Source organism: Polypterus senegalus, chromosome 1, assembly GCF_016835505.1.
Source record: "Polypterus senegalus isolate Bchr_013 chromosome 1, ASM1683550v1, whole genome shotgun sequence".
In the NCBI taxonomy this organism is placed as follows: Eukaryota; Metazoa; Chordata; class Cladistia; order Polypteriformes; family Polypteridae; genus Polypterus; species Polypterus senegalus.
In genome coordinates, this window is record NC_053154.1 from 299,311,736 (window position 1) to 299,338,454 (window position 26,719).

Sequence of the window (26,719 nt, forward strand, 5' to 3'; positions counted from 1 at the left end):
ACCCTGTAGTTAGGATATAGCAGGTTGGATAATGGATGGATGCCTTAACAGTGAACATGCAATGAGCCACAGAGGAGTTTTTGCATGTGACACTAGCATGGCACAATATTTACACATACATACATTCCCATCCAATTTACTCACCCTTCGTACCACCCTGAAAAATCATCATATCCTTGTCCGGCACCTGTTATTTTCATTTTGTCATTTCAATCTAATGCTACAGTCTTTTCACCTCTCAAGCTAATTTGTCAGTTCCTCCTCTCTATCCCTTTCTTATATGCATGTTTGTTGTTAGTCTATTCAGACTGACTGTTTAATAGGTTGTGAGATGGAAACTGAGGAAAACCTGTTACATTTTCATGCTAAAGAGATTAAATCTCCCTGTGATATGTCAATGGAGTTATTTCACATACTACTACAATAAAAGGTATGATAAATAGCACATAGGCATATCAATCTGCACAGAATTTACACTTGGATGAACTTTTGTAATTTTACTACACAAACGTGATGGTCCATCACAAACATTCACAACCCAATGTTTAAGAAATACTGCTGTAGGGCATCGAGAGGGGTGGGGGAAGGTTTGTCCCCCATGGAGTCGAAAACGCATCAGTGACTGAAACAATGAAGAGCTGTGCTTAGGGTCTTTCAAAACTACTGTTTAATTTTGGTACTGAAACTACCAAAATGTTGGTACCATATGGTTTTAAAAATTGGGCATTTTGGTATTTCTTTAGTACCGGTATATTGTGAAAACCTCTCCTAAATGAACCAGTAAATCTACCAAGGAATGTCAGCAAATAAAGTAAATAAGAATTCTGGAATGGCCAAGTCAAAACCTAGATGTAAATTCCTTTGGTGTGCTGTGAAATGGGCGGTGAACACGAAACACCCCAAATTCTGCACGGAGAAGTGGGGAAAACTTTCTTCCAGTTGATGTCAGAGACTGGTAGATCATTATATTAAATGCCCACATAAAGTTGTTTTTGCCAAAGGGGGCAATAACTGCTATTAGAACCATGGGTGTCCTTACTTTTTCCAAGGATGGAAATGGCATTTCTGTTAATTTTTCACTGAATAAATACAAAGTCCATTTTTTTTTCTTCAAATACATCACCTTTATCTAAAGATACTGTTTAAATTAAGATCTAAATCTTGATATTTCTGCATATATTTTAAAAGAATAAACATTTTATGGGGTGGACTCACTGTTCACGACTGTACATAATCACATTAGTATAATGGATCAAGACATCTCTCTTAAGCGCTGCCTATCTATCAAACCTTCCATTATTCAACCTGCTTAATCCAGTTCAGAGTAATTGGGTGCAAGGCAGAATCTAGCCCTATACAGGAGACATATTGCTGCTCATTAATAAATTTACTTCACTTGTTGTTTCAATAATTATTTCTGGTACAGGTTTTCTTAAAATAGATAATGGTATAATTGGTGAAGATCAGCAACTGCGAGACATCTGCTGCTAACATGTGAGCAACAAATGTGAGCATTGTCTGAAGATTCACAAGCATTGGATCGTTCATAAATTAATATATGATGATTTAGTTTAATCAAGAATTTTTTCTCGAGTCAAAAAGGTAAGGATACTCACATATAAAGAAGTGTTTTGTAGATTGGACTTGAAGTTTACATGTGTTGCACTTATTGACTCTCTGTGCCAGCTGAATAGAAGCTTGTGTCTTCAAATCATTTTTTGAATGTGCCATACCAACTGTTTAATCACACATATGTCACTTAATGTGAATTCTTGCTATAAAAAAATCAGCCTTATGGATAGGTAGGTAAAAAGAAGACATGACTCAAGGTTTATCCAAGCTTGAAGAAATTTCATTACAGTTGAGTATAACCTGTCTTTTTTATTAACCTGTGCCAAATATTACAACATTCTTCCAGAACACCAAATTATTTCTCATGGTGAATTTACAGCACCCGCTGACAATAATATGACTACCATCTCACAGCAGCTATATCGCCAAAGCAGAAGGTAAAAAAGTATGTCCCTGGGTCACCTGTGTTTAGTGTCAAAGCAGCTAATTTTGCTAATTTATTCTTTAGAGTAAAGACGCTTTGGATGCTAACAGCACAACAATACGTATAAAAAGTGACTGCTCCAAGATGATCCAGCAAGGACTTGCTTCACTTAATGGGCTGTGTAAGCATCTGCCTATTCGAAACTAGCCCCAAAAACCTATTACTCTGCTGGTAAGAAATAAGAACATTGTATGTGCAAGAAATAAAACAAATACTAATGTGCAAAATGGACCCTAGAAAATGCTTACTGACAAAAGCAGAAAAGTGAAAAAATTGCAAATAATGAATTTGGCTTTCTAATTAAATCAGAACAACTGAGAGAAACAGAAACCAGTTTCTTAAGTATTAATGATGATCCTTCAAATTCTCTACTCCCAAGAAAAATGATAAAAATTACCTGCTCAAATGAAACTTGACTAAAACCCCACTAACATTAGACACAGCTTTCCACAAGATATGTGTTTGTTGTGTTCCTATGTTAGGAGTCCATATTACTGTTAAACAATATCAGCTCTTTGCTTCATTTAATTTACCCATGTTTACAAATACAAGCTTGTGCCTGGATAACTGCAGGATTCTGTGTGATTGATTCAGTTAAATTCCTAAAGTCACTAAATATACTGTATGAGAGGTGGTCACTGACTACAAAACACCATACGTTATACTTCCACTACTGTATTAGTAAATACAAAGCGGCCACATACAGTATCAGTTGCATAGGACCTTCTGATTTGCTTACTCTTTCAAGTCAGTAAATCTAAGGAAAGTGGTAGACAATCTCAGTACAGTACTCTCTATGTAACACTCCGGGAGACAGTAGAGCACTTTAAAACACTGCTGAAAACACATTACTTTAACATGGCCTTTTTATAACTTCATTTTAATCGTAATTTAACTTAATCCTGATACTCTGTATGTTCAATTCATCATAATAACTATTCATGGTGGCTCTAAAATCGGTACTGACCCCTACTCTCTTTTCTGTTTCTCAAAGCTTCATGATGCTCAAACAATGATGGACGGATTAAAAGGCAGAAGTCTACGTGACCATCATCATCATCATCATCAAGCCCTTCCGTGAGAATCCTAAATCCAAAGAGGACTGTTTTTATTTATGTTAGGTAGAATGCCCAGAGGGGACTGGGCGGTCTCATGGTCTGGAATCCCTACAGATTTTATTTTTTTTCTCCAGCCGTCTGGAGTTTTTTTTTTTATTTTTCTGTCCCCACTGGCCATTGAACCTTACTCTTATTCGATGTTAATGTTGATTTATTTTGTTTTATAATTGTGTCTTTCATTTTTCTATTCTTTAATATGTAAAGCACTTTGAGCTACTGTTAGTATGAAAATGTGCTATATAAATAAATGTTGTTGTTGTAGTACACTGTATACTTCACTTACCTTTTCTTGTTAGTAAAAGAAATGTAGATGAAAGTTGCCTCCATTTATTAACACAGAAGCTTAACTGAGGCATTCCCTTAGACTAACTTCATCAATTTATATGCGCTGAGATGCAGAAACTAAACAGCAACTTCTTCCCAGCATGCTCCACTCTCTTAAAGGCACAAACCCAACAGTAAATGGCAATGCCTAAGAATGCACTTGGCATGCTGAAATGATTGGTCAGTACATATCCAAAATCTCCAAATTTCAGATCAATTTAATCAATTTAGTTGATATACAAACCAAGTTTTTCCTTTGTTATTTTTAACTGTCAGCAACAACAAGTAGGTCTTATTTTTATAACTTAAATGTGCATATTGGCTCTAATTGTTGCAACTATGTTCCTTATCATTTTCATTTCTCGTTTCCTGGTGACAGTCATGTATGCTGGACACTTACATGGATTGGCCAGGCCTCCTTAACACCAGCAACTTCCTCCAAGCCTTTCTTGAAATCCCGGGCACTCCCAGGACAGCTAAGTGATTATAACCCATTCAGAGTAACATCCAAGGACATATAGGCCACTCTCATCTAGGCAAATGTGAGTTTTCATGAATTAGATCATCAGACTATACAATGCATTCTTGGAAGGAAAGCAACAAGAAAAACAGTACTTTCTAACAAAGGATATACCAAAAGAAGTGTTATGTTTTATGGGAAAAAAAAAGAAATTCTTTTGAACAAAATCACATTGGCTGAGGCCTTGTGCTTCACAAGCATGTTTTTTAACACAGTATATTAAAGCACCAACGCGGGATGAAGCCTATCTACTGTATATGTAACATTTTGTAATAATCAGGACAGAATTAAGGGGGGTAGAGATGACTGAACCACTAGGGTCAAGCGACCATAATATTATATCATACAATTCTTGGTATTTTGCAAAAGTTCAGATGCAAAGACTAAAATTGTTAAGTTTAACTTTTACAGGGCAAATTTTAAGCAGATGCGGCAAAGTCTAAGGAGGATAGACTGGAATAAGCTTTTAAAGTTGGATACAGTTGAGGACCAGTGGAACAGGTTTAAAAACATTTTACATGTACAGGACAGGTACATACCTAAATTTCGAATTAATAAGACATTTTAAAAAACTCTGCAGTGGGTTAATAAAGAGTTAAAAAAAGAATCTTGCAAAGGAAAAAAATAGCCATATAAGGTGTATAAGACTAATAACTCCAATGATCATAGGGCATATAAGAGCATGAGGGCAACCATTAAGAAGGATATTAAAAGGGCTAAAAGACTGTTGGAAGGGAATACAGCAGATAAGGTGAAAGATGACCCAAAGAGATTCTTTCAGTACTTTAGTAGTAAAAGAATAGTCAAGATGGAGGTGAAATGCATCACGAATAGTAAAGGGGAGTTAAAAGGTACAGACAGCAGATGCACTAAGCTTTCATTTTTCTGAGGTCTTCACAAGTGAGGAAGTGGTTAACCTCCCAGAAGTAAATGGGACTGCTAAGGAGGTTCTGAGTGATTTAGAAATTGTAGAGGGAGAAGTACTACTCAGATTAAATAGGCTGAAATCAAACAAATCACCAGGACCAGATAATATTTATCCTTGATTTCTTAAGGAGGCTGGCAAGTGCATATATAAACCCTTGAAACATATTTTTCTGAAGTCATGGTGTGAAGAACCTTCTCAGAATTGGCTGATGTTAAGAGTGGTGTCTCACAGAGGTCACTTTAAGTGCCGCTGCTATTTTTAATATATATATAAATGATTTAGATAGGAATATAAGTAACAAGCTGGTTAAGTTTCCAGATGATACCAAGATAAGTGGATTGGCAGATAATTTGGAATCTGTTAAATCATTACAGAAGGACTTGGGACAGCATACAGGCTTGGGCAGATTTGTGGCAGATGAAATTTAATGTCAGTAATATGTAAAGTATTCCAGTAATCCCTCGCTATATTGTGCTTCGACTTTCGCGGCTTCACTCTATTGCAGATTTTATATGTAAGCATATCTAAATATAGAACGCGGATTTTTTGCTGCTTCGCGGGTTCTGCTGACAATAGGTCTTTTTACTTCCAGTACATGCTTCCTCACTTGGTTTGCCCAGTTGATTTCATACAAGGGATGCTATTGGCGGATGGCTGAGAAGCCAACCAATCAGAGCATGCAGTTAAGTTCCTGTGTGCTGACTGGCTCAGCGACGGAGCACCGAATTCGATTCCGTGGCGTTAACCAGCAAGTCTCGTCTCGCTCATTCAGCATGAACGTGTTTCGCTGTGTAAAGAGTTAACTTTTGTGCTCTTGTGTTTATCTTTGTGTGTAGTCAAGCCCTTCGTTATGGCTCCAAAACGATCTGCTCCTGCTACTACTTCAGGGGCCAATGGAAGATGCTAACGATTGCCGAAAAGGTAAAAGTTTTGGATATGTTGAAGGAAAGGAAAAGCTACACCGCTGTAGGACGCCATTACAGCATCAATGAGGCTACGATTCTTTTTATTTAAAAAGGAGGAAAAGAATATAAGATCTACGGCTGCAGTGTCCTTTTAACCAGGGTGCAAAACGAGTTGTAAGTGGATGTAATAAGGCAGTAGTCTGGATGGAATCTGCTTTAGGGATTTGGATTGAAGACTGCCAGAAGAAGAACAACGGCAGTGCTACACAATCACCTGAAGTGGCTCCTTTAGAAGAGCTGTAACGCTCTCCTTTGTTGTGCAGTAAAACTAAAATCATCATTATCGGACAAGTCATCGTGTCATTGTTGGGTCAAGAGTCACCATAATTAATTTTCTACTTACTGTTCTTAGTACATGTACGTACGTTTAGTGTCACTGTACACACATTTACTGTATACAATTTTTCTTATTGCTGGTGGCCTGTCTATCGTAATGTCTGTAACATATGTGATATCGGAGACACTCAATATCTTTATAATAATATTTAGGTTTTACTATATATAAACAGTGTGTTTACATACATAATTTCAATTAATCTTACCTAATAACTAAGAGAATATAAAGGGTTTATGCTGTATAAGTTTATAAGGGCTTAAAATATATAAAAAATAACCATACAAACATTTGGTTTCTACTTTGCGGATTTTCACCTATCGCGGGGGGGTTCTGGAACGCAACCCCCACGACCAAGGAGGTATTACTGTTAGGTTACAAAGCACATTGTGTGGAGTACAAGTCCAAGGAGGTTCTGCTCAAGCTTTATAACACCCTCATCTGGAGTACTGTGTGCAGTTTTGGCCTCTAGGCTACAAAAATAACAGATCCAGAGAAGAGCAACTAGGCTCATTCCAGGGCTACAGAGGATGAATTATGAAGAAAGATTAAAAGAGCTGAGCCTTTTCAGTTTAAGCAAAAGAAGAATAAGATGCGACAGGACTGAAATGTTTAAAATTATGAAGGGAAATAGTACAGTGGCTCGAGACTGTTATTTTAAAGTTAGTATAATCAAGAAAATGGGGACCCAGTTGGAAACTTAAGGGTAAATTTTGCACAAACATTCTTTACACAGAGAACCATAGACACTTGAACTAAGCTATCAGGTAGAGTGGTAGACAGTAAGACTTTCAAAAGTAGACTTGATGTTTTTTTAGAGGAATTAGATAGGACTGGAGAGCTTTGTTGGGCTGAATGGCCTGTTCTTGTCTTGATTGTTCCGATGTTCGAATGTTCTAAAGTCCTAGCAAACCATCAGAAACACAAACATTTTTGTTTGATCTGTGTTATGGAAGGTACTAGTGTAAAAAACAAGGCAATTATCTTCATGAACAAAAGCTAAACTCAAAAAAGCTAAATATAAAATCAAATCCACAACAAGAATGGCCCCAGTCAATGAAATGTCCACATGTATATCCTGTAAAGGAACTAAATAAGCTTACCTTGCAATGTAATCATGAAATGTCAAAAAATGTAAGACATTCTCTAAGAAGATATGAGTGGCAGTTTTTCAAAATCAAAGTCTGATTAGTTTACATGAAACTCTTCGCTTCAGTCATTGCTGATCACAGAGTTGTGGCCAATTTTGAGGCATACTTCATCACATAAGGAGACTTAAATGTTACACATTTCAGTAAATATTAGACTCTTATGTATAATGTGTATGTGTCAAATAAAATTTGATTTGATTTATTAAAAAGTACGCAAAGATATATAAATACCTTTTAAAAATGATGTTCCCATTTGTTCCACTGAATTGTATTATCTCTGATTAACTAGGTGTGTGGCACAGTGCTGCCACATAGCTTTGATATTGGACTGAAATACTAAATTTTAAACTTTGTGTGGTTTTTGTATGACTTTCTTACACACTTTTTTCCCAAGGACTTAGCTTTTCCTCCTGCAATCCACAGATAGGCAGATTAGGCACCTGACTGACCACAATAAACCTGCTTAAATAAATGAGGGTCTGAGTGTGTATATGTTCTCTGCAAAAGAAAAGTGACCCATCCAGGGCTGGTTTCTACCCCATGGTGAAGCTGCATCAGCATGCAGTCACCAAATATTTATATTTCACAATTTATCTAAATGGAAAATGTGTAGTTTCATCATTACAAATTTCAAACAGGAGTAACAGTGGGTAGCTCCCCTCTTTGTAAAACTTTAACTAAATTGTCAACAGCTGAATACTAGTTTAGTTTGATCCAATTTCTATTTGCCCAACTATGTCACATCTCTCATGCCATTGGTAAAAAGTTAATTTTTGCCAAGTACCTTGAGCATCCAAAAACTAAGCCAATTCATGTCTTAATAAAGGAAACAGGCCTGGTCTGGAATCAGCAGAAAAAACGGGTCACAGTCAGGAATCTTGTAAAGGTAAAAAGTAAACATGTACCTCTCTGTCAATGCCCCTAATATTTTCAATATAAATAAAAATGGACTTTATGTTAAAGGAAAATAAAACAGGACAGTCGATTAATTAATTAAAAAAAGTCCAATCCAAAGAGAAAAATTAGCTGCACTATACTTGGTCAACTGGTTCTACTATGTTAAAGACAATTATTTCTATATCCTCACTGTGATCAAGTAGGATTTCTCTGGCCTTCTAGAATGCTAGGATAACAGGGTTCAGGAAATGTCAGCATGAATAAAAGTACAATTCTACTCTCATCAATGTGCAAAAGGACAATCAGTGGTAGTGCAGATACAACTGCAGTGGACCTTGATTTTCAGGATGCTTTTGAAGTAGATACATTTGTCATAAATACACCACCACGACAAAACAGTTGGATTTGCACCTGTAATAGTGTGCTATATAGTCCTAAACTGTAGTTCAGTGACGATACCAAGATATTTACTTTATTGTTGAATATGTTACGTTTTGTATTACAATCTACACATTATTGTATATCTGTATGAGAGTTTGTGTGTGAGTTAGTAAGCCCTGGAATTGAATGGTTCTCAGTCTGAAGTTTGTTCCTAATGTTGCCAGAAAAGGCACTAAATCTCAGTGACACAAAACTAAATAAGCAGGTTTGGAAATAGATTGATGGATTATTGTTGCCACAATGTATGATAAATTAAAAGGTTATCTGCAATCACACAATGCATTTTTCATTTTTACTTTCTTCATACATAGCATGGGAGTAAGGTGTGCATCAGAATATTTTAAAATCCACTTAATCAAATTCAAGATGATCTGGCCCAGAGCCTACATCTGCAGCCTTGCGTGCAAGATGGTAACCGATCGTGGCTAGAGATGCCACTCCATCCTTGGGCCCACTCATTAAACATCCTCGTACTCACATGGAGCCAGTTTGGAATCAGAAATCAACATTACACACACCTTTGGGAAGCTGTAGTGAATTCATTATTGTCCCCATCCACACAGTTCAAAAAAAGTGATTAAGACAGATTAATAGGTGATTACGTTACACAGTACATAGTAAGTGTTTAGTGCAAAGAAAGCGAGGTTAAGAATAAATTACACAAAACACTAAGGAGGCCTTTTTGATTACTGTGTGCAGTTTGGGTCTTCTTTTACAAAAAATAAATATAAATGCATTGGAGTAGGTCTACAGAAGAGCAATACATTGATTCGAAGACTTCGGGGTGGGGGCATCTATAAGCGAAGATTGAAAGAACTGAATATTTTCATTGTAAGCAAATGAAGATTAAAATTATGAAATTAATTAGTATGGTGGAATCCATCTGTTAATTTCATCAACAAGAACTTGGGAACACATATGGAAGTTAGTTAAAGGAAAATTTTGCATTTTAAAATGAAAAACTGTTCATACTGTACAACTTTAATTTGGGCACAGAAGCTGTATCATAATTACTACCACCTAGGAATAGGAAGGTAAATTCTGAAACTGAGCGATTAGTTGATGGGAGACCGCATAAGGTTCTAAGTAAATTATTGATATCTTAAGAGTTGAACATTTATCTTCTCATCTCTCTTGGGTCTGTCACAATCACATTGCATTTGTATTACCTCAGTGACCTTACGTAATTTCTTTACACACATATAGATCTGCCACAACATAATGTCAATCAGGATCCAATTCTAAAACTAAGTGCTACTTGTTATTGTGCCTCATCCGTATTTCTCTCAATGATGCTAAACAGGATTTCCTGAGAACAAAATAGTTATGATTTGCTTATGAAAAAACATGAACAGAATGACCAGTTTAAGAAGAATGAACAATTCACTTTCAAGAAAAAATAAAGAAAAGGTTACCTTTTTTACTTTTAAAGAATCATTACATCCATAATGGCTAACAAGGTACAACACCCTAGTATTCCAATTTGTCAACATTTCTATACAGGCAAGTGTGGTGTAATGGTTAAGGCTTTAGACTTCAAACTCTGAGGTTGTTGGTTCAAATCCCTCTGCTGACACTGTGTGACCATGGGCAAGTCACTTGACATGCCTGGAAAAAACTAAAAGAAATACAACTAACTGTATCATAATTGTTGCAAGTCACCATGATTAAAAGCGTCAGATAAATAAGTAAATCTATGTAAATATAAAGTAAATGCCTATGCTCCAACTGGAAAAAACAATTGTTGTAAGTCATATAGGTGTCACAGTAAAGCCACAGTGAAATTGGTTACATACAAGGTGTACAAATGATTGATTATATATTATCAGTTAAAACCACCATAGAACCAATAAAAAGGGCTATGCCCAAATGTTCTTATAATGAAGCAATGGCCTGCAGAGTGTGTGCAGCAGACTACAGCTGGTGTCCCATAATGTCTTATCTACGCTCTGTTGAATATAGCACCTGGGGCGCAGCTAGCAAACAAAGGGTCCTGAAATCACAAAGTCATTCCCAGAAGATGCCAGTTCTGTATGAATGATTACTGTTAGAAAATGACAGCAGGAAGGTTTACTACAAAAAGTTAAATAATGGGTAATGTTACTTTTGATATATTATGAATTCAAATTGGACATACACATCAAAAGCAGACATTGACTTAGAGGTGGTGGTGCCCAGAGTATGGGTCTCACTGGTCTAGTAGTGTACCACTCAAGAATGCTGTATATCATAAACTGTTGTCATCATTTGTGAATTTGGTGGTTGCTTGCACTAAGAGAGAAATGGGATTCATTGCTTACTCTAATCTAGTCCACTGTGGCAAGGACTGCACAAACTCTAAACCACTGCTGAAACAGTCAGTACTATACTGGACTCCACAGCAATGAGTTACTATTATTTTTGATTCATGGAGCATGGCACTAAGAACTTATGCAGGCTCTGTGCCATCTACTAGTCTTTCCATGGGGTTGGTACACTGAGTCTCTCGGAATCTTTTTGACAGGTGCTCAAACATTACTGTAATTACCATTGGCAAGATCATCCCACTGTCACACTCATATGGCCAACATCTGCCTGATAGTTTTTACCTGACCACTCTACAAAAATATTTACCATGCCTCTGTCAAAGACACTAAGTCATGCATATGATTGAGATATGTGTTGTGAAGGACACTGCCACTGAGACGCAGAGGGAAGAGAAAAATCTTAATCATATAATGAGAGTAAAAAAAACGACCTGCCTGGTCACTGCTTGACCATAGTTTGATTTCCGACTGGAGTGGCCTTATGTTCAAGAGTTTGAATGCATGCAAAAGTGTACAATGCAGCAGCAACAGTGTCAGGATCACCAACGCAATGGCCAGGATAAAATAGGCATGGAAAATGGTCAAGTTCACTTTAATTAAAGGGGTATATTGTTAAGTACAGACAATTTACTCCTAGAAACTAACAGCACATATCATTATAAGCTTCCATAATGATTACACAGACTACATTGTTAAGTAAGCTTAAATGTGTCTTTCTAGCACACACAATCTATATTTTCCAGTCCATTAGTAATCATGTTTGCTCTGACTTCTAATTCACTGCAGCATTAGTTAAAAAATAAATGCCATTATTAGTTTTTTTTTTTTTTTTAATAAGAGGAGGACAAAGGCAGTTCCGATACAAAATAATAAAATGAGCAAGATACTGTAAGCAAAACATTATATTAATGAAATAAAACTATACAAATAAGTGGTAATATGTAGATTTTGGAAGGCAAAGACTATTTAGGGTATCCCAAAACCTTAGCAAGTGCAAAAAAGGTTTTATTGATAAAAATATTTTTTATTGTTAATGTGGAACTATTGCGAGAAGAATGTTAAGATAAGTAAATCCGACATAAAATAAATCACCTTTAACTTTGCCCCCGTACTGTATATTAAGTAATGGGCTTCTCCTTAAGCTTCAACCTAAACTGCAAACTACAGTATAAGCATCATTCAACTTTCTAAAACAAAACATTTAAAAGTAATAACTGATGATTAAATATAAAATATTATAAAAAATACATTTTTATTTTATAAAATCTTTCATAGTTAACAAGTACTGTATGTTATGAGTTATTATATTAATCCTAACTTTGGTTTCTGATGCTGTATTAATTTGTATTAGTGTTTAAAACTTTATCATTTTGGCAACATCACATCATTGCAACTGAACTGAATATACTATCAAAAAAGGAAATGACCTTGAGATGAACACACTACAAAATACACAATGATAACCTTCAAAGCATCATTAATATTTGTTTATGGCCTATGCTGCAGCTCACCTGGTACTTGCTCTTATGTCCCAGTAGCGTATATAAGTGTCATATCCACAAGACAGTAGAGTTGAAGGTGTCTCATAGAAAACATCGAGGATTCCTGCTCCTCTACGAAAATCCATACCCAAGCAAGAGAGCAGCTGACAACTGGAAGACAAGAGAAATGTTTGATGAAAGGTAGTTAACAGAACAAACCCATTAACTTGGCAGTGGCAAAGGTGTATGGATTATACATAACACAGTAGTACTCAAAACTAAGACCAAAACGGAGTACAGAAAGTAGAACATAAGAAATATGATAAATGTCAGAAGTCCATTCAGTCAATGAAGCTTGTTTATTTAGCTAATAGCTAAGCTGTGCCAGTATCTCATCCAGGTACTTCTTAAAAGTTGTCAAGGTTGTCAACGACATGTCTCAGAAGTTTGATCCAGAATCCCACAACTCTCAATGTAAAAAATTGCTTCCTGGCTTCAGTCTTAAATACACTTTCCCTTAATTTCCACCGGTGTCCTTGATTATGTGATTCACCCTTAAGCTGAAAAAATTCTGCTGAAGACCTGGATTAGGTCCCCACACAGTGTCTTCTGCTCGAGGCTAAAAAGGTTTAATTCTCTGAGTCTGTCATAGTTGGACATGTCCTTAAGTCCTGGGATGCACCTGGTTGCTCTCCTCTGCAGTTTCAAGGGCTGCTATGTCTTTTTTATCGTTGTGACAAGAACGGCAAGCAATACTCCTGATGTGGTCTCATTTGTGTGTTACATAGTCTTAACATAAAGTTCCTTGATTTAAATTTAATGGTTTTTATGATATGACGTAACATTTTATTTGCTTTTTAATTGCTTCTGCACACTGATATGCAAAGTCCAGCCTGTAGGCCTATTCCAGTCCACAAATGATTCTGATTGACAGCAACAATATCTAATTGCCTTCACTTCTGGGCATCAGCCAATGAGCTACGGCTAATATGTGTTTAGAATTAGATAACATGCAGTGGCAAGCAGTAGGAAGTGTAGAAAAGTAGACCGTGAAAACAGACATTTCAGTACTTAATGGACAAAAGAAATGTCATTATTTTACCATCCCATGCCTCCACCAGTCCACTCTCTTAAATTTGTCAAACCACACTTTTAATTAACAATTATGAAACTAAGCACGCTAGCTTTCATGTTGCTTTCGTGCCTGGTAGCCCAGCCAGATGAAACAGAATTGCTTCCCTGCAACATTCCTACAAAAACTCTGACAATTCTCACAGCTGTGGCAGATACACACTGAAGGAAATGGCAGATACATTTTGTGTTACTTAGAAATTACCTAATAAGAACAAGCCATTTTGGATGCTAAACTGGTTCTAAGTTGAGATTTTCAACAATGAACCTCATTAAGATTTAGAGGTGTAGGAGACTTCAGTAATATGCATCTCAAGCAGTGCATGCAGCTTGCCATCACCTCTTACAAGACTGTTTTCAACAAACTTACCATGGATAGACAGTGTCACCCATCCTACTAACAAGGTGTTTATTACCTATCTATGTACAATATATTTAGTTTAACCTGAAATATAACCATTTTTTGTGAACATGAAGTGGTGCTTGCTCATAATATAGAGATTAATGTGAAAGAAAGATCATTGATTGTTACACCTGCTTTTAACATAATTAAAACTAACACGTGCCATATTGGCCCTGACTTAGATGATGAACATGTCGTGTCAATATGAATCCCTAAATGCTTCTCAGAGGCTGCTTCCTGTGTGACAGTGTCTCCCATGTTGTATTTATAATCTGTGCTCCTTTAGCCCATGTGTATCACTTTACACTTTTCTACATTAAACTGCATTTTCCAAGTGTTTGCCCAGTTCTTCATCCAGGTGTTTTTGAATTTTTTTTGCTGCCTCCTTAAAATCTGCCATTCCTCCAGTTTTAGTGTCATCTGTGAATTTCACAAGTTTTATAACTATACCAGAATAAATGTCATTAACATAAACCATAAACAACAGTGGAGTTAACAACAGCTTATATCACAATATAAAATAGGAATAAAAATGTAGTATTTGCTAAGGTCGTATATTTTTCTATCATTGAATATTTTTCACAATGAATTTAGTCAGAGAGTATTGGGAGTATAATAATCTAAGAGGAAAAAATAACAGTTCGGTGCTTCTTACATCTGTTTTGTGATTCAGACAAATAAAAATTCAGACAAGATATGAAAATGTTACTGCACTCAATGGAATGGACTAAGGACAGGTTGATGAACAATCAGGCCTGACATAAAAATTAAATTTAGTCCTTATCCGTGCTTTCTGAGTGAAGCTGTCAGCATACAGTTTCTAGGAGTACATTATGTCCTGAATGTCCCTGAAAAGAGAAACGTCAGTCAGAGGTGAATTAACTAAACATAAATCTCGGAAAATAGTAACTTTTTTTCAAAAACAAAATAATTTTGCTTGAAAGCACAAATTACCCAAGAATGTCGTTTAGGGATTGGCAGGCTTCTTTCATCCCTATGCTCAATACATTCCTAATGTTCACTGCTCTTTTCTTGGACAGTGTATACATTGTAACCATGGAAAATTGTATTGTTGAGTGTTGTGTTTCAACAGGAAATGTACATACATTTAAATAGGATTTTTTACATAGATATAAATTTACTATTCAACACAATCAATGATAATTTTGGGGTACATTGTACATCTGGATTTTACACTTTTTATTGATCCTTTGCTGTCAAGTTCTGCAAGGCTACTTGAGATCATTAACAGGGTAACAAACATCAAGCATTGCCCCAGATTCTTCATCACACTCAAGCCTAGGTTTTCACTGGGCCAATGAGACATTCACTTATTAATATATTTTTTGTAAATGACATTGTTCAGGTACTTGCTGCTAAAGGCACGCAAGTTTTTTTTTGGAGCTACGGCAGTGTTGTTTAAAGTCTGAAGAACAGATATAACTATTTTAGTCTGCCAGGCGTTCGCAACAAACATAGCAGGTTTTTCATAATAACTTGCCTAATTCCAACTAAATTTTCTCTTTCTTGGATCGATTTCCAGTTCCTGCTAATGAATGATGTTGGTATATAGTAATTTGATGTTGCTGCAGCTCTTCAACATAGGCACGGTGTTTCCTGGGTGATGTGCTGCTTTGGCTTTGGGTGGTTATTAAGAATATAGATCATTTTACTGGGGAATAACACGACAACAAGGTCCCATGGCTTAGAATCTTTGGCCAAAACAGCATTTTTAGTTTAACAAAAAGCAAAAAAAAAAAATGTAATACCTAATTACACCCACATAGGGCCAGTTTGAAAAATTATATACTCTCCTTCACAAATAAATCTATACCACTACCTACTCAGTTTGACACAATGAGGACATATTACTTAATGTTATTTCTGTATTAAAACATCTATGCATGTATTTGGTTATACGTACACTTTGTCAATATAAGGTCAATATACAATTGCCAGTTAACCTACTAATTGTTGAATTGTTGAAATACAAGATGAAAACTAAATTACCAGGACAAAAAGCATATAGACACAAGAAGAAGGTGCAAATGTTATCCCAGACAATGACCTGGCAGACTTTCAAATCCACTCTCCTAACACAGTAAGCCAGTAGTGTGAAGTACGGTGCCACTATCGTCAAATTCTCTATAGTGTTCATTTTAATAATGTTATTATCTAAAAAAGTTACACAAATAGAAGAAAAGCTGGAAATGTTGCTGACACTTTAGAAAGACAACTATCTCTATGACTTTTGAGCGTCTGAAGTAACTTGTTACTGCCGTCCAGCTTCTGATCCCCCGGCTCTCTATCCCACCCTCACTGTAGCAAAACGCCTTCATTCTGTCAGCTAATCCCCGACCCCAGTCCTCTTGGAGTAACTACAGACCACACAAAAGAGAAATCAAGTACTAGGAGATGTTAAAATAAGTAAACACCTTTGTGTCACAGAAATCGCTCAGAAAGCAGATTAGCAGCTAAGAAAATAAAGAAGCTGTGGCCCATTCCCAGATGAGAAAAGCTAGAGGCCTAGCTTCTCTCTGTAGGCAACACGCTTCTGTGATCACAGTCGGGTTCACCCACTGGGGCCAGCTCACTCCCCAAGCTACAACTCCAAAGAGCAGATTATGTAGAATAACAATTTCTTTGTTGTCATCTAATTCCCTCCATGACCGTGACTGTGTGTGACTTATGGGCCCTTGATACCTGGTCCCTAGCAACCATTTATAGGGGCTAGCTGACCCTGGAGACCGCCCCCCATGCTAGCTTCTCCAACAAGCCTTAACATCGAGAGAAAACTAGTAATCCCCAACCTTCACTCCAGGGAAGAACGTTATTGGATAGGAGTTTTCTCAGCAATGGGGTCTCTCAACAAACCATAAGGCTGATGGTGTGCTTAATGGAAAATTATTTTATCTCTTCAATGGAACTATGATATGGCAGGGGCTGAGGGGGTAGACAAATCACCTTAAAACTAACTGAGATGCTCAACTATTATCTCATTCATAAGCTAACACTGTACACTACTGCAGAATACACAATTTATATTTTCAAACCTGGTGAAAATGACACTCATTATAAATCAACACTAGAAAATGCACATCTAAAAGAATAGCCTTTGAGAGTTAAACCAGCTGTTCTCAGTCATTTTTAGGTTGAGATTTAATTTTATGGTATTGTTACATCTATGCCGCTATTGTTTTGTTAACATTTATGGTATTAAAGGTGCACACTCCTGTCACATTACTAAATATATTGTCTGTACAGGAAATAAAATCAAAGTTACCAGTGATATTAAAAACAAAAATTAAGTACAGGTAACAATGAATTATTTGTAACTTAATGCTATAATGTGGGCTAAGCAAATTATTCAGTGAACTTGTGCATCTTATTTAGGTGGAGACATATATCCATATCCATCTACTTACTCAGAATTTTTAAGACCCGGCAGGAGTTTAAGAAGAATTTGATTTACAATGTCAGAGCAGAAGAATTTTAACTTCAGATTTTTAAACACTGCATGTGATCTTTATACACAGCACTATGACTTTACTTGTGAAAGCCAGTGGGCACGCTGATAAATAGACTACGCAAAAGATCTGATTGCTGTTTTGTCTGTTAAGAAGAAGGCACACACTGAAAGCATCAAATTCAGAAATTAATTTTAAAATGTTTATTTCCCATATACCAAAAAAAAGTATGCCTGTACACATTCCTTTATTTCTGAAGTATAACAATGAAGCTCATTTTCTTAGACAATGTTGGTCTAAAAAATACAGACAGCATTAAGTGAACACTAGTAACAGTTGTCAGACAAAGTTAAAGAAAGAGAATGACAAAACCACTCTGGAAAGTCTAAATTAGGTCAAGAAGGACATGATGCAAATATTTTAAGGAGTTGTTGTCAGGTGATGCCATTGTTATAGAACTATATATCTACTGCGTAGCATTTCTCAGCTCTTGACCCCAGGATTGTGAAATGCCATCCAATATCAGTTTTTGAAAAAACTTTAAAAAAATCAATTCATGAGATTGAGTTTTGAACCTTTACATCTGAATCACCCACAGAATGGTTTTAATAGCTGCTTACTTTTTTTCCATTCTATCCATATTCACAGTTATTGTTTCCTAAATTGCACATTAGCAAAACTCGTACGTTTATTGTATTATTTCAGTGATGATTTTAAATATAAGGAAATTTACTGACTAACTCATTGGAATGGAATAACTTAACACAGTACCAATGATTTAGTTTTAAATAGTTCTCTCAAACTTGTCTTCACATAGATAGGTAAAACTTTATTTGTCTCCAGGGGGAAATTTGGATTTTTACAGAAGCTCTTTAAATAATTAAATACATAAATAGTGTCACACACGGGCACATGGAAGGCAGCTAAAGGGCTCAAAAAAGGATAATTCCATGGTGGACCAGGGGATGGCAGAGTGCACTGATCCTTTCTCGTCTTCCTCTCCAGAACAAAAATGGGAAATTCCGCCTGGGCTCAATGATGTCACTTCCGGTCCCTGTCCGTGAACATCACGTCCGCTTCCTACCAAGACGATGTAATTTTTCCATGCCCAGCTTTAAAACTGCCATGTTTTGTCCAAATTTTATTTTGGACTAAAATCTGGTAAATCCTTTGTTTTTTGAACAACCCTTTGCTTTTGGCAGCCTACTTCAAATATACAAGTGGTTGGCCCCAAACCTTTTTTTCTGTATTGTTTGAATCATTTCATAATAGGTAGGTAGATAAATAAAAAATACACATAATCTATGGTCTGAACACACACAAGAATGACTAAAAAGCAAGAAAATTAAAAAGAAAGAAAACATCTGACTTGGCAGTCCCAATCACAGTGAGGCATTTTGCAGATGTATTGATGTTAATATAAAGGAGCCCCATTGATTTCTTGACAAACTTCTATTTAATAATTTGTTGGGTGACAGTCCTCCATGTTAGTGTGTCAGAGACAGGATGTGTAGTATCATTTATAATGGCACTCAGTTTTTTTTCAATATAAAGGCTCTGTCTTTTTCACATTCCTCAGTTGCTTAATATAAAGACATCTCACAAAAATAAACTAAACGTGTATGTTCGAAAACATCATTATGGAACAGACAGTCATTTAGTATGGAAGCTGAATAAAGCAGACATAAGAAAAAAAATCTCAATTTAACTTGGCTTATTGTATTTTACAAATAAAATAAGCCAATTTGAGATTCAAACTGGAGTTCAAAAGCAAAAACCCAATATTCCACCCTGTTCACTATGCTATATATAGTGTAAAATTATATTTTAACATTGTATGTTTTCACAATGTATTGTTTTGTATAAAACTTTAAATTGAGTAGTTTAAAACCACATTTTCTTATTTACCTGTTTACAACTTCAGTCAGGGAGGCCAGAAATGATCTGGTCATTTTTTCTGTAGAGTCTGTTGTAATTAAACTTTTTGCCAGCTGTAACTGCATGGATGAAGGTTGTTTGGCTAATGAAACTGTACACAGTCAAAGGTACCACAGAGATGATACCTACTGGAACACATGTAAAATAACAGCTGTAAAAACTGAAGGTAACGGAGTCAGTGCCCGAGACTGAGTCACAATCATTTAAATGGTGAACTACTAAAAGATACTTTAGCTCAAATATGTACTGTATAATTGTCAGATTTACATTCTGTTCATTGTGACAGTCCATTGATTTTTTTCTCCTGCAATCTTCCTATTGTACATGTGCATAGAAAATGTTGAAACTGCAATAGAAACTCCATATTAAAGCAGGTTTAATCACTTGGAAAGATGCTTCCTTCAGCATGGATAATCCACCAACCTGTACTATTTTTGACTCTCACAACTTAACAGAATAGTAAAGTTACAACTTCCTCCATCCATGATCTAGTAACCTTGTTACTTAATTCCTCCCTCCTAACTGTTCTGAAAAAACAAAAACAAAACAGCTTAGTAAGTGGTAGAAAATTCACCTAAATTTAGTTCCTGGTGAGTAAAACAGCTCTTCTTATGAGCAAAGACAAAACCTTGCATCATTTTTACAGCTTATACTTAACATTTACATAAATGTACTTTTTTAGCTGACACCTTTATCCAAGGTGACTTACAACAATTATGATACAATTGGAGCTCAGACAGGTCAAGTGACTTGCTCATGGTCACACGGTGTCAGTAGTGGGACTGAAATACACAACCTCAGTGTCTGAAATCTGAACCCTTAACCACCACACCATACTGCCTGTCAAGCATATAATCTAAGAGGTGGTATTAATCGTTTGTTGATCCAGACAAGGCTGTTTCTAAGATAAGACAATAACACTCTCTCTAGGATGCAGTGGGTCATGATAACATTGTTTTAGGATAATGTAATTATTATTCTTCCTTCCTCAAAAGTACCTATTTTTAAAAATATACAATACTTTGCTTGCCATAAGGGGCCTGTGCTACGTGCCAGCCACTTCACGTCTCTGCCGCTCATGTTGTGAAAAGGGGGGTTTTGAACGCACCCCAAGGAGACGCGGTCGCTCCTCCGAAACCGCCTCTTAAACGGTATTACAATGGGAAACAAATAACAGTTTTTTTTTTTTTAACATCCTCTTTGCTCAATCAGCTGCTGGATTGCTGCCACTGCTGCCATGTGGACTTCTGTCAATTAACCTATGTTCATATATTTGATGTCTTTTCGCTTTCACCTTTTCATCAATATCACATTGAATTTTGATTCCGTGTTTGGAATTACATCGTGACAATGCAACGTATAACTGGCCATGAGTGAATATCGTTTCTTTCTCTCTACAAGAAATGTTTCTGACAATAGCATTTACACAAATGAGAAATGATTTCTCTCGCGGGATTTCACATTCACCAAACAACAAATCTTTTAATTCTTGCGGATGTGCCACTTCATTGGGAAGAAACAGCACTTTTTTGTTTCCCTGATGACAACACGAATTAGACGATCTAGAAGTCTTTGACTTAAAGTTTAAATCTGAGCAATATATTTTATCTCTTTCCGCTGTTCCGTTATTTCACTGAGCAATAATTTCCTTTTGTTTTCACTAATGCTCTTTACTATCCTTTTTTTGAGACTTTTGAATTTTTGTACTTCCATTATCTCTAACCTGCTCTGTATGCGTACCACACAAGCATTTTTGAATTCTTTACGACTTCTACTTTGTCATCTACTCTTTGTTTTATTTCCGGCCCCGGGTGTGGTTAAATCTCTTGGCACAAAGACATGTCTCGCGGGACGTGAAAGTGTCTCATTGAGAAAATTACATCTTGTCTCCTTCCAAGATTTTTTTTTATAATAGAGAGATACATTTCCCCCCTTCATTCTGTTCTTGTTTCTTTCAAAAAATAAGTTATGTAGAAGAGATAGGAAACACGTTGTGTGGTTCACCCATGCAACAAAAAACTTTCCAACAGGCAAATTGTCTTTTTTTACCAGTTGTGGCAGAACAAGGCATTTTCTATACAGCAATCCAATGTATTCATCAGAGTATTTGTACATATGAAGCCATGCTGACTCACTATATACTATATCTCATTAAAGTACTATGACAGACATTTATGGATGTAATGTCTGCAGCTCCAAGATGTTAGCAAATAAATGAATTACAGCTGTCACGTATTAATAGAATTGTGCTTGCCTGGCTTTCAGTTCTAATGGGTTGAAAAAACATCTTATTTGACTATAGAAAGGAAGGTGATGAAAGAGAAGTCTACCAGCTTGGTTAACCATGAGAAAAAAATCTTCTCTGGAGGTTACTTATACTGTTTGATCTGTGCATCAGTCAGTCATTGTCCAACCCGCTATATCCTAACACAGTAACCACAAATTATGATCAACTAAGCAACAATCCAGTGGTTCAGTACTCCATTAGAATATGGGATCAGTGCAGGAGACCTTTTAAAACTGCTGTTATCAACTGCACCTTTACTAGACAATCAAATTCCCACAAACTCTAAACTACAACATTGATTTTGGATATACTGGCACACGAATATACGTGTCTTTAAAACTAAAGGAATGAGCCACACATCTTTGCAAATGGCTCCTATGATATCTTTAAAATTCACTTTTTGCTGTGTCCAGATATACAAAGCTGATAGAGACACAGACTCAAGTCTGTCATGACTGCCAAAAGGTGCAACTACTATGTATTGACTTGAAGGAGGGGAAGAAGTACTTAAGTGATCAAATATTTTGTGTTTCAATATTTGTAATTACTCTAGACCACTTTGCAGAGATCTCTTTTCACTTTGACATTAAAAAGCCTTCTTCTGTTGATCAGTGTCAAAAAAGCCAAATTAAACCAACTCTGATTCAGTATTGTATAACAATAAAATGTGAAAATTTCTAAGGGGGTGAAAACATTTTACAGCACTATATATAGCTTGAAAAATATTTTTTTAGGTGCGGTACACATGACAAAGACTATACTGATCTCTTGTTTTTGATTTCTGTATGCGTTCTATCAAAAAAGGCTACATCTCCTTTCTAGAAATTAGTGAATAATTATTAGCTGGCAAGCCAGTGACTAAGGAACAGTTCAATGATATACTGCCTGTCTTTACAGAGACACAATCACCTGCTTTAAGGCTAAGAAAATATTTGTTCAGTTCTTCAACTATCCTATTCTTCTCCCTGTAAATGCAGAGTCTATGCTATTTACTCTTACTTAATCAGATCCTCTTAAAAAATCCTTTCAGTTATAAATAAAAAGATGAACATGCTTAAACAATTATGTTATTTTTCAGAAATATATCTCAGTTCTCCGGGAATCCAATTCATTATATCATTCAGTTACAAACTGTCCTCTGGCTACATGACATGCCAGACAAACTGTTGCAATGAGACAACCCGAGAATTTTGATTGTAACTTTGTCCAAAAGGGTTTATTTGACATTTTCCTACTTTAAGTCTCTGTTTCCATGTAGTTACAGTATATTGATGTCAGTAAATTTTTATCATGTCTAATGGATTTCTATTTTCCCCGCACTTCTCAGCCTTTACTCTTTTTTGACAATTCTTAACTCTCCTTTTCCTCTAATCAGAAGATGTTATTGTTGCTAAGCACCTTAGCTGCTAAATCTTGATGGATGGTTCCTCAGAAGTTCTTCTTGATGTATATTAAGTCTGTAGCCTAATGATGGCAATCTTTCTGGTTTTTTACCATATAGTAGAGAACGGCAAAGGCGAGCCAAAATTTTAAATGAAATATATGCAACTTTCGTGGACCATGTAATCAATCACGCCTAACCATGACTAAAGCTGGGCAGCGAGTTCAGGTGAATTTTAGCCACTTCACAGCAGGCTCAGTTATCCTGGCCTTTAGAGAAGAGACCAGGTAAGTAAGCACTTGAGAAGTTTTACAGTACTCTCTAGAGTAATTACAGTGTGGTACTACTCCAGGCAACGGAAGGAGGCATGTGATACACAGATGAATGGCAATGGATCCACCATGCCATTTTGCAGCATTTTTTTCCCCTGCTGCAATCGTAGCCGATGTAGATGAGGTCCTCTAGCCTTACCTGGATCAAAGGCAGGAAACTAAGTGAACCATTTCATTGCAAAGACTTTGTCTTATAGTAACCAATAAATATTTGTTACCTTTTTGTGTCTGTTCACTGATTTTTTTGTAGTATTCCTCATTGTACATTGGTGAAATTACTGAATTTTACTACATACTATGTAAAATAGGTAACATTTGTGTTACATATACATGTAGTACTGTAAATGCTATTTTCAGACAAAAAATACCCTATGCTTCACCATAATGAGAAAAAGGAAACATTTCCACATACTTGTATGCATCTGAATATGTAACATGGCCTCATGAAGCCAAAGCATACACAAACACTTTTGATGGTAGCGTTTTGAATTTATCACATCAGTGTTTATTTGATGCTCTATAAGACATAAACATATAATAGCTGTATGCATTGTTTTGGTGGAAAGAATCTGTTTTCAGAACGTGGTTTCGAGTGTTATGTTTCATTTTGCAAGAGATTTATGTAGATTTGACAAAGTAGTTAACTCTTTTCAGTCTGTGTTTAGAGTTTTGAGAAACTGAGCCACAGTTTCTAGAAATGTGTTTAAATGATTGGGAAAAACTGTAAACGCTACTGATTTCTGTTACTGTTAATAGATATAAAGAAACTCTATCTACAAGGCAGCTACAATGGCTTAGAGAGATTAACAAAATGGGAAAGACATTTCAATATGATAGAAAGAAGGAGGACAGAAATCCTAGATGATTTCAATACAAATTTGTTACAACATAATGGGAATATACAGTACAAGAAAGGTCACTGATTGCATTCCATGTATTCTGTTATCTGTTTGACAGCTATGAATGGAAAATGCATTATTCTTAATTCTGATCTATCAGTGGAACTTAAATTACTAATTAAAGATGATGTTAATTGATAAACAAAAGTAAAATGACACCTACTGTCAGGAGTGGGCACGGGCCCTGCCCTTAGCCTTTGTTTCTGCATGCATTATTCACCCACCTCTCCTGTCAATATATGCTGCTATGTAGCATTAATCATATGTGACTGTAGACGTACTGCAAATAAAAAAAGGAGCCTAACTGGAGTTCATGTGCATTGTGAAAGCATCTAGTTTAATACTCTCGTTTTGTTCTTAGAAGTGCTTAAAACGTACTGTTTATTTTTTCCTTTAATTAAAGGTAAAAAAAACCTTTGCTTGATTCTGCACCTTCCTTCTTTTAACCCATGCTTGTTTCTGACTTTGCCTTTTGGATTATGGAGATTAATAAAATACATTTTACTTTTACTTGTTTACCATTCCTTTTATGTTGCTTCCTCTTCCAGATGTGCAACCCAGATTTGGTCTGCACTTCCAGACATGCTTACAATATGGTGCACCACCCTGCAGCACTCAACATTTGCTCCACAGAAGAGACAAGCTTGAAGGTGCCTGACAACTCGCAACGCAAAGCACCTTGTACATTGTCTTGCTGCAGTGAAAAATGTATTTAGGATGACTTGACGCTTTATTTATTGCCACAACTCAGCATTTGCTAAGATTAAGTTGGGGAAAAACTTTGTTTAGAGATGTAGATGAAAATTGCCAATGCTTTAGCATAGTCTATATCTCAATGTACAAGACAAGGTTAGTTCATTTCAAGAACTACTGTACTTGTGATAGGGTTGACAGAGCTCAGTGGTGTGCAAGGACTAAAGCAATGCCCCTATCCTCTACTCATAACCTCAGTGGAGATGAAAGAGGGATAGCAGATAAAAAAGAAAAGAAACCCCATTTCAATCCTTTTGAACTTCAAACAAACAACTCAAATAAAAAAGAAGCCCACACAGCCAGCACGAGCCACTGCCATTTCCTTCCTGATAAAATAAGCATGGGACAGTAAAGAAAGGGGGAGGTGGAAAGTAGACCTCTTGCCTTCAGTAGGGAGTTGCTGTCATTCCTGTGGTATTAAGGGGAAAAAAGGAACTGTGTTGCAGCTCACCTGATTGGAGATAAACATGTAATCTTTTTAACTACCTGCTGGCTGCTGACAAAGACTCTGAGACTGACTGATTTATTTATTTATTTTTTTAAATATGACGGACATGTAGACTCCCTTTTGAACTCTGCTGTGCATGAATTGATGAAAAGAAAAGTGTTTTATTATACGTGCAAGCGGCTTACCCCTTCATGTACCTGAATTCTAATACTCTTGATGGGTGAATTAATCAAACTGAAAGTGACAAATATATCACTTTAGGTTTCTTGTGTTTTGCTTGTATTGCTTATACTGAACAGTGCGTTGGAAATTTGCAGGCTGTTCTTAATACCTTTACAGGATTCCCAAAATAACACAATTCTGAAAATGTAGTATTTTAAAAAGACTGGTTTTCTTTCCACATTCTGAAAGTGTGTAGTTTTAAATGGATAAGCCATTTAAAAAATTGAAAAGCATTTTAATTTTGAAAAAAAAAAAAAAAATTCACAAAAGCAAAAGGTCAACATCAAGCAGAATTTCTAAAATAACAAAATGACCTTCTTTTGGAAGATCTACTATATCTACCTTGCAGTTCCATCTTTAGTTTAAATGCTTTCCTTTTTTGTCATTAAATGAAAGTGTGTAAATGAAATGCAACAGAAAATTCTAATCTGGAAGAAGTCAAATAACGATTTTATTTTTTAGTGTAAAGGTTGTAATGTGTAGTGTTCAATAGAAACATTTTAAATAGCAGCTTATAAATCACAGGCACATGAATCCAAAACGCTCAGGGACCAATAAAGATATAAGATACACAGACATACCACTTGATAATAGGTCAACATGTTATAATATTTGTACTGTATATGATGCACTTGCAAAAATCTAAATCTTGATAAATTTCATTATTCAAAATTAATAAATAAATAAATAAATGTCTCTTTAAACCTTCTTTTTTTAACATTAAACTTTTTCTTCTGCTCTTTATGTGGTGCAAACTGATGCAGACATAAACTAAAATTTATAAATTTCTTCAGTGGGTGCCAGGATGGCAATAAATTTCCAGGTTTAGGGCATCACCAATTGGTAAACAGAAGAGCCAAATTCTCCAGGAGAGAGTCTGAGAACAATGGAGGCTATGGAAAGACAGAACACATAGGCCACTAGGGTGCAGTATGCC

The 26,719-nt window shown here is 36.0% G+C and overlaps 1 protein-coding gene across 1 annotated transcript in view; it reads right to left on the bottom strand.

Moving 5' to 3' along the window:
- fbxw4 (F-box and WD repeat domain containing 4) overlaps positions 1–26,719 on the bottom strand; it is a 243,968-nt gene that overhangs the window by 10,190 nt on the left and 207,059 nt on the right. Inside the window, exon 7 of the mRNA XM_039734850.1 lies at positions 12,552–12,692. Within this exon, the coding sequence (XP_039590784.1) occupies positions 12,552–12,692 (141 nt within the window). The remainder of the gene's footprint in view (positions 1–12,551; positions 12,693–26,719) is intronic.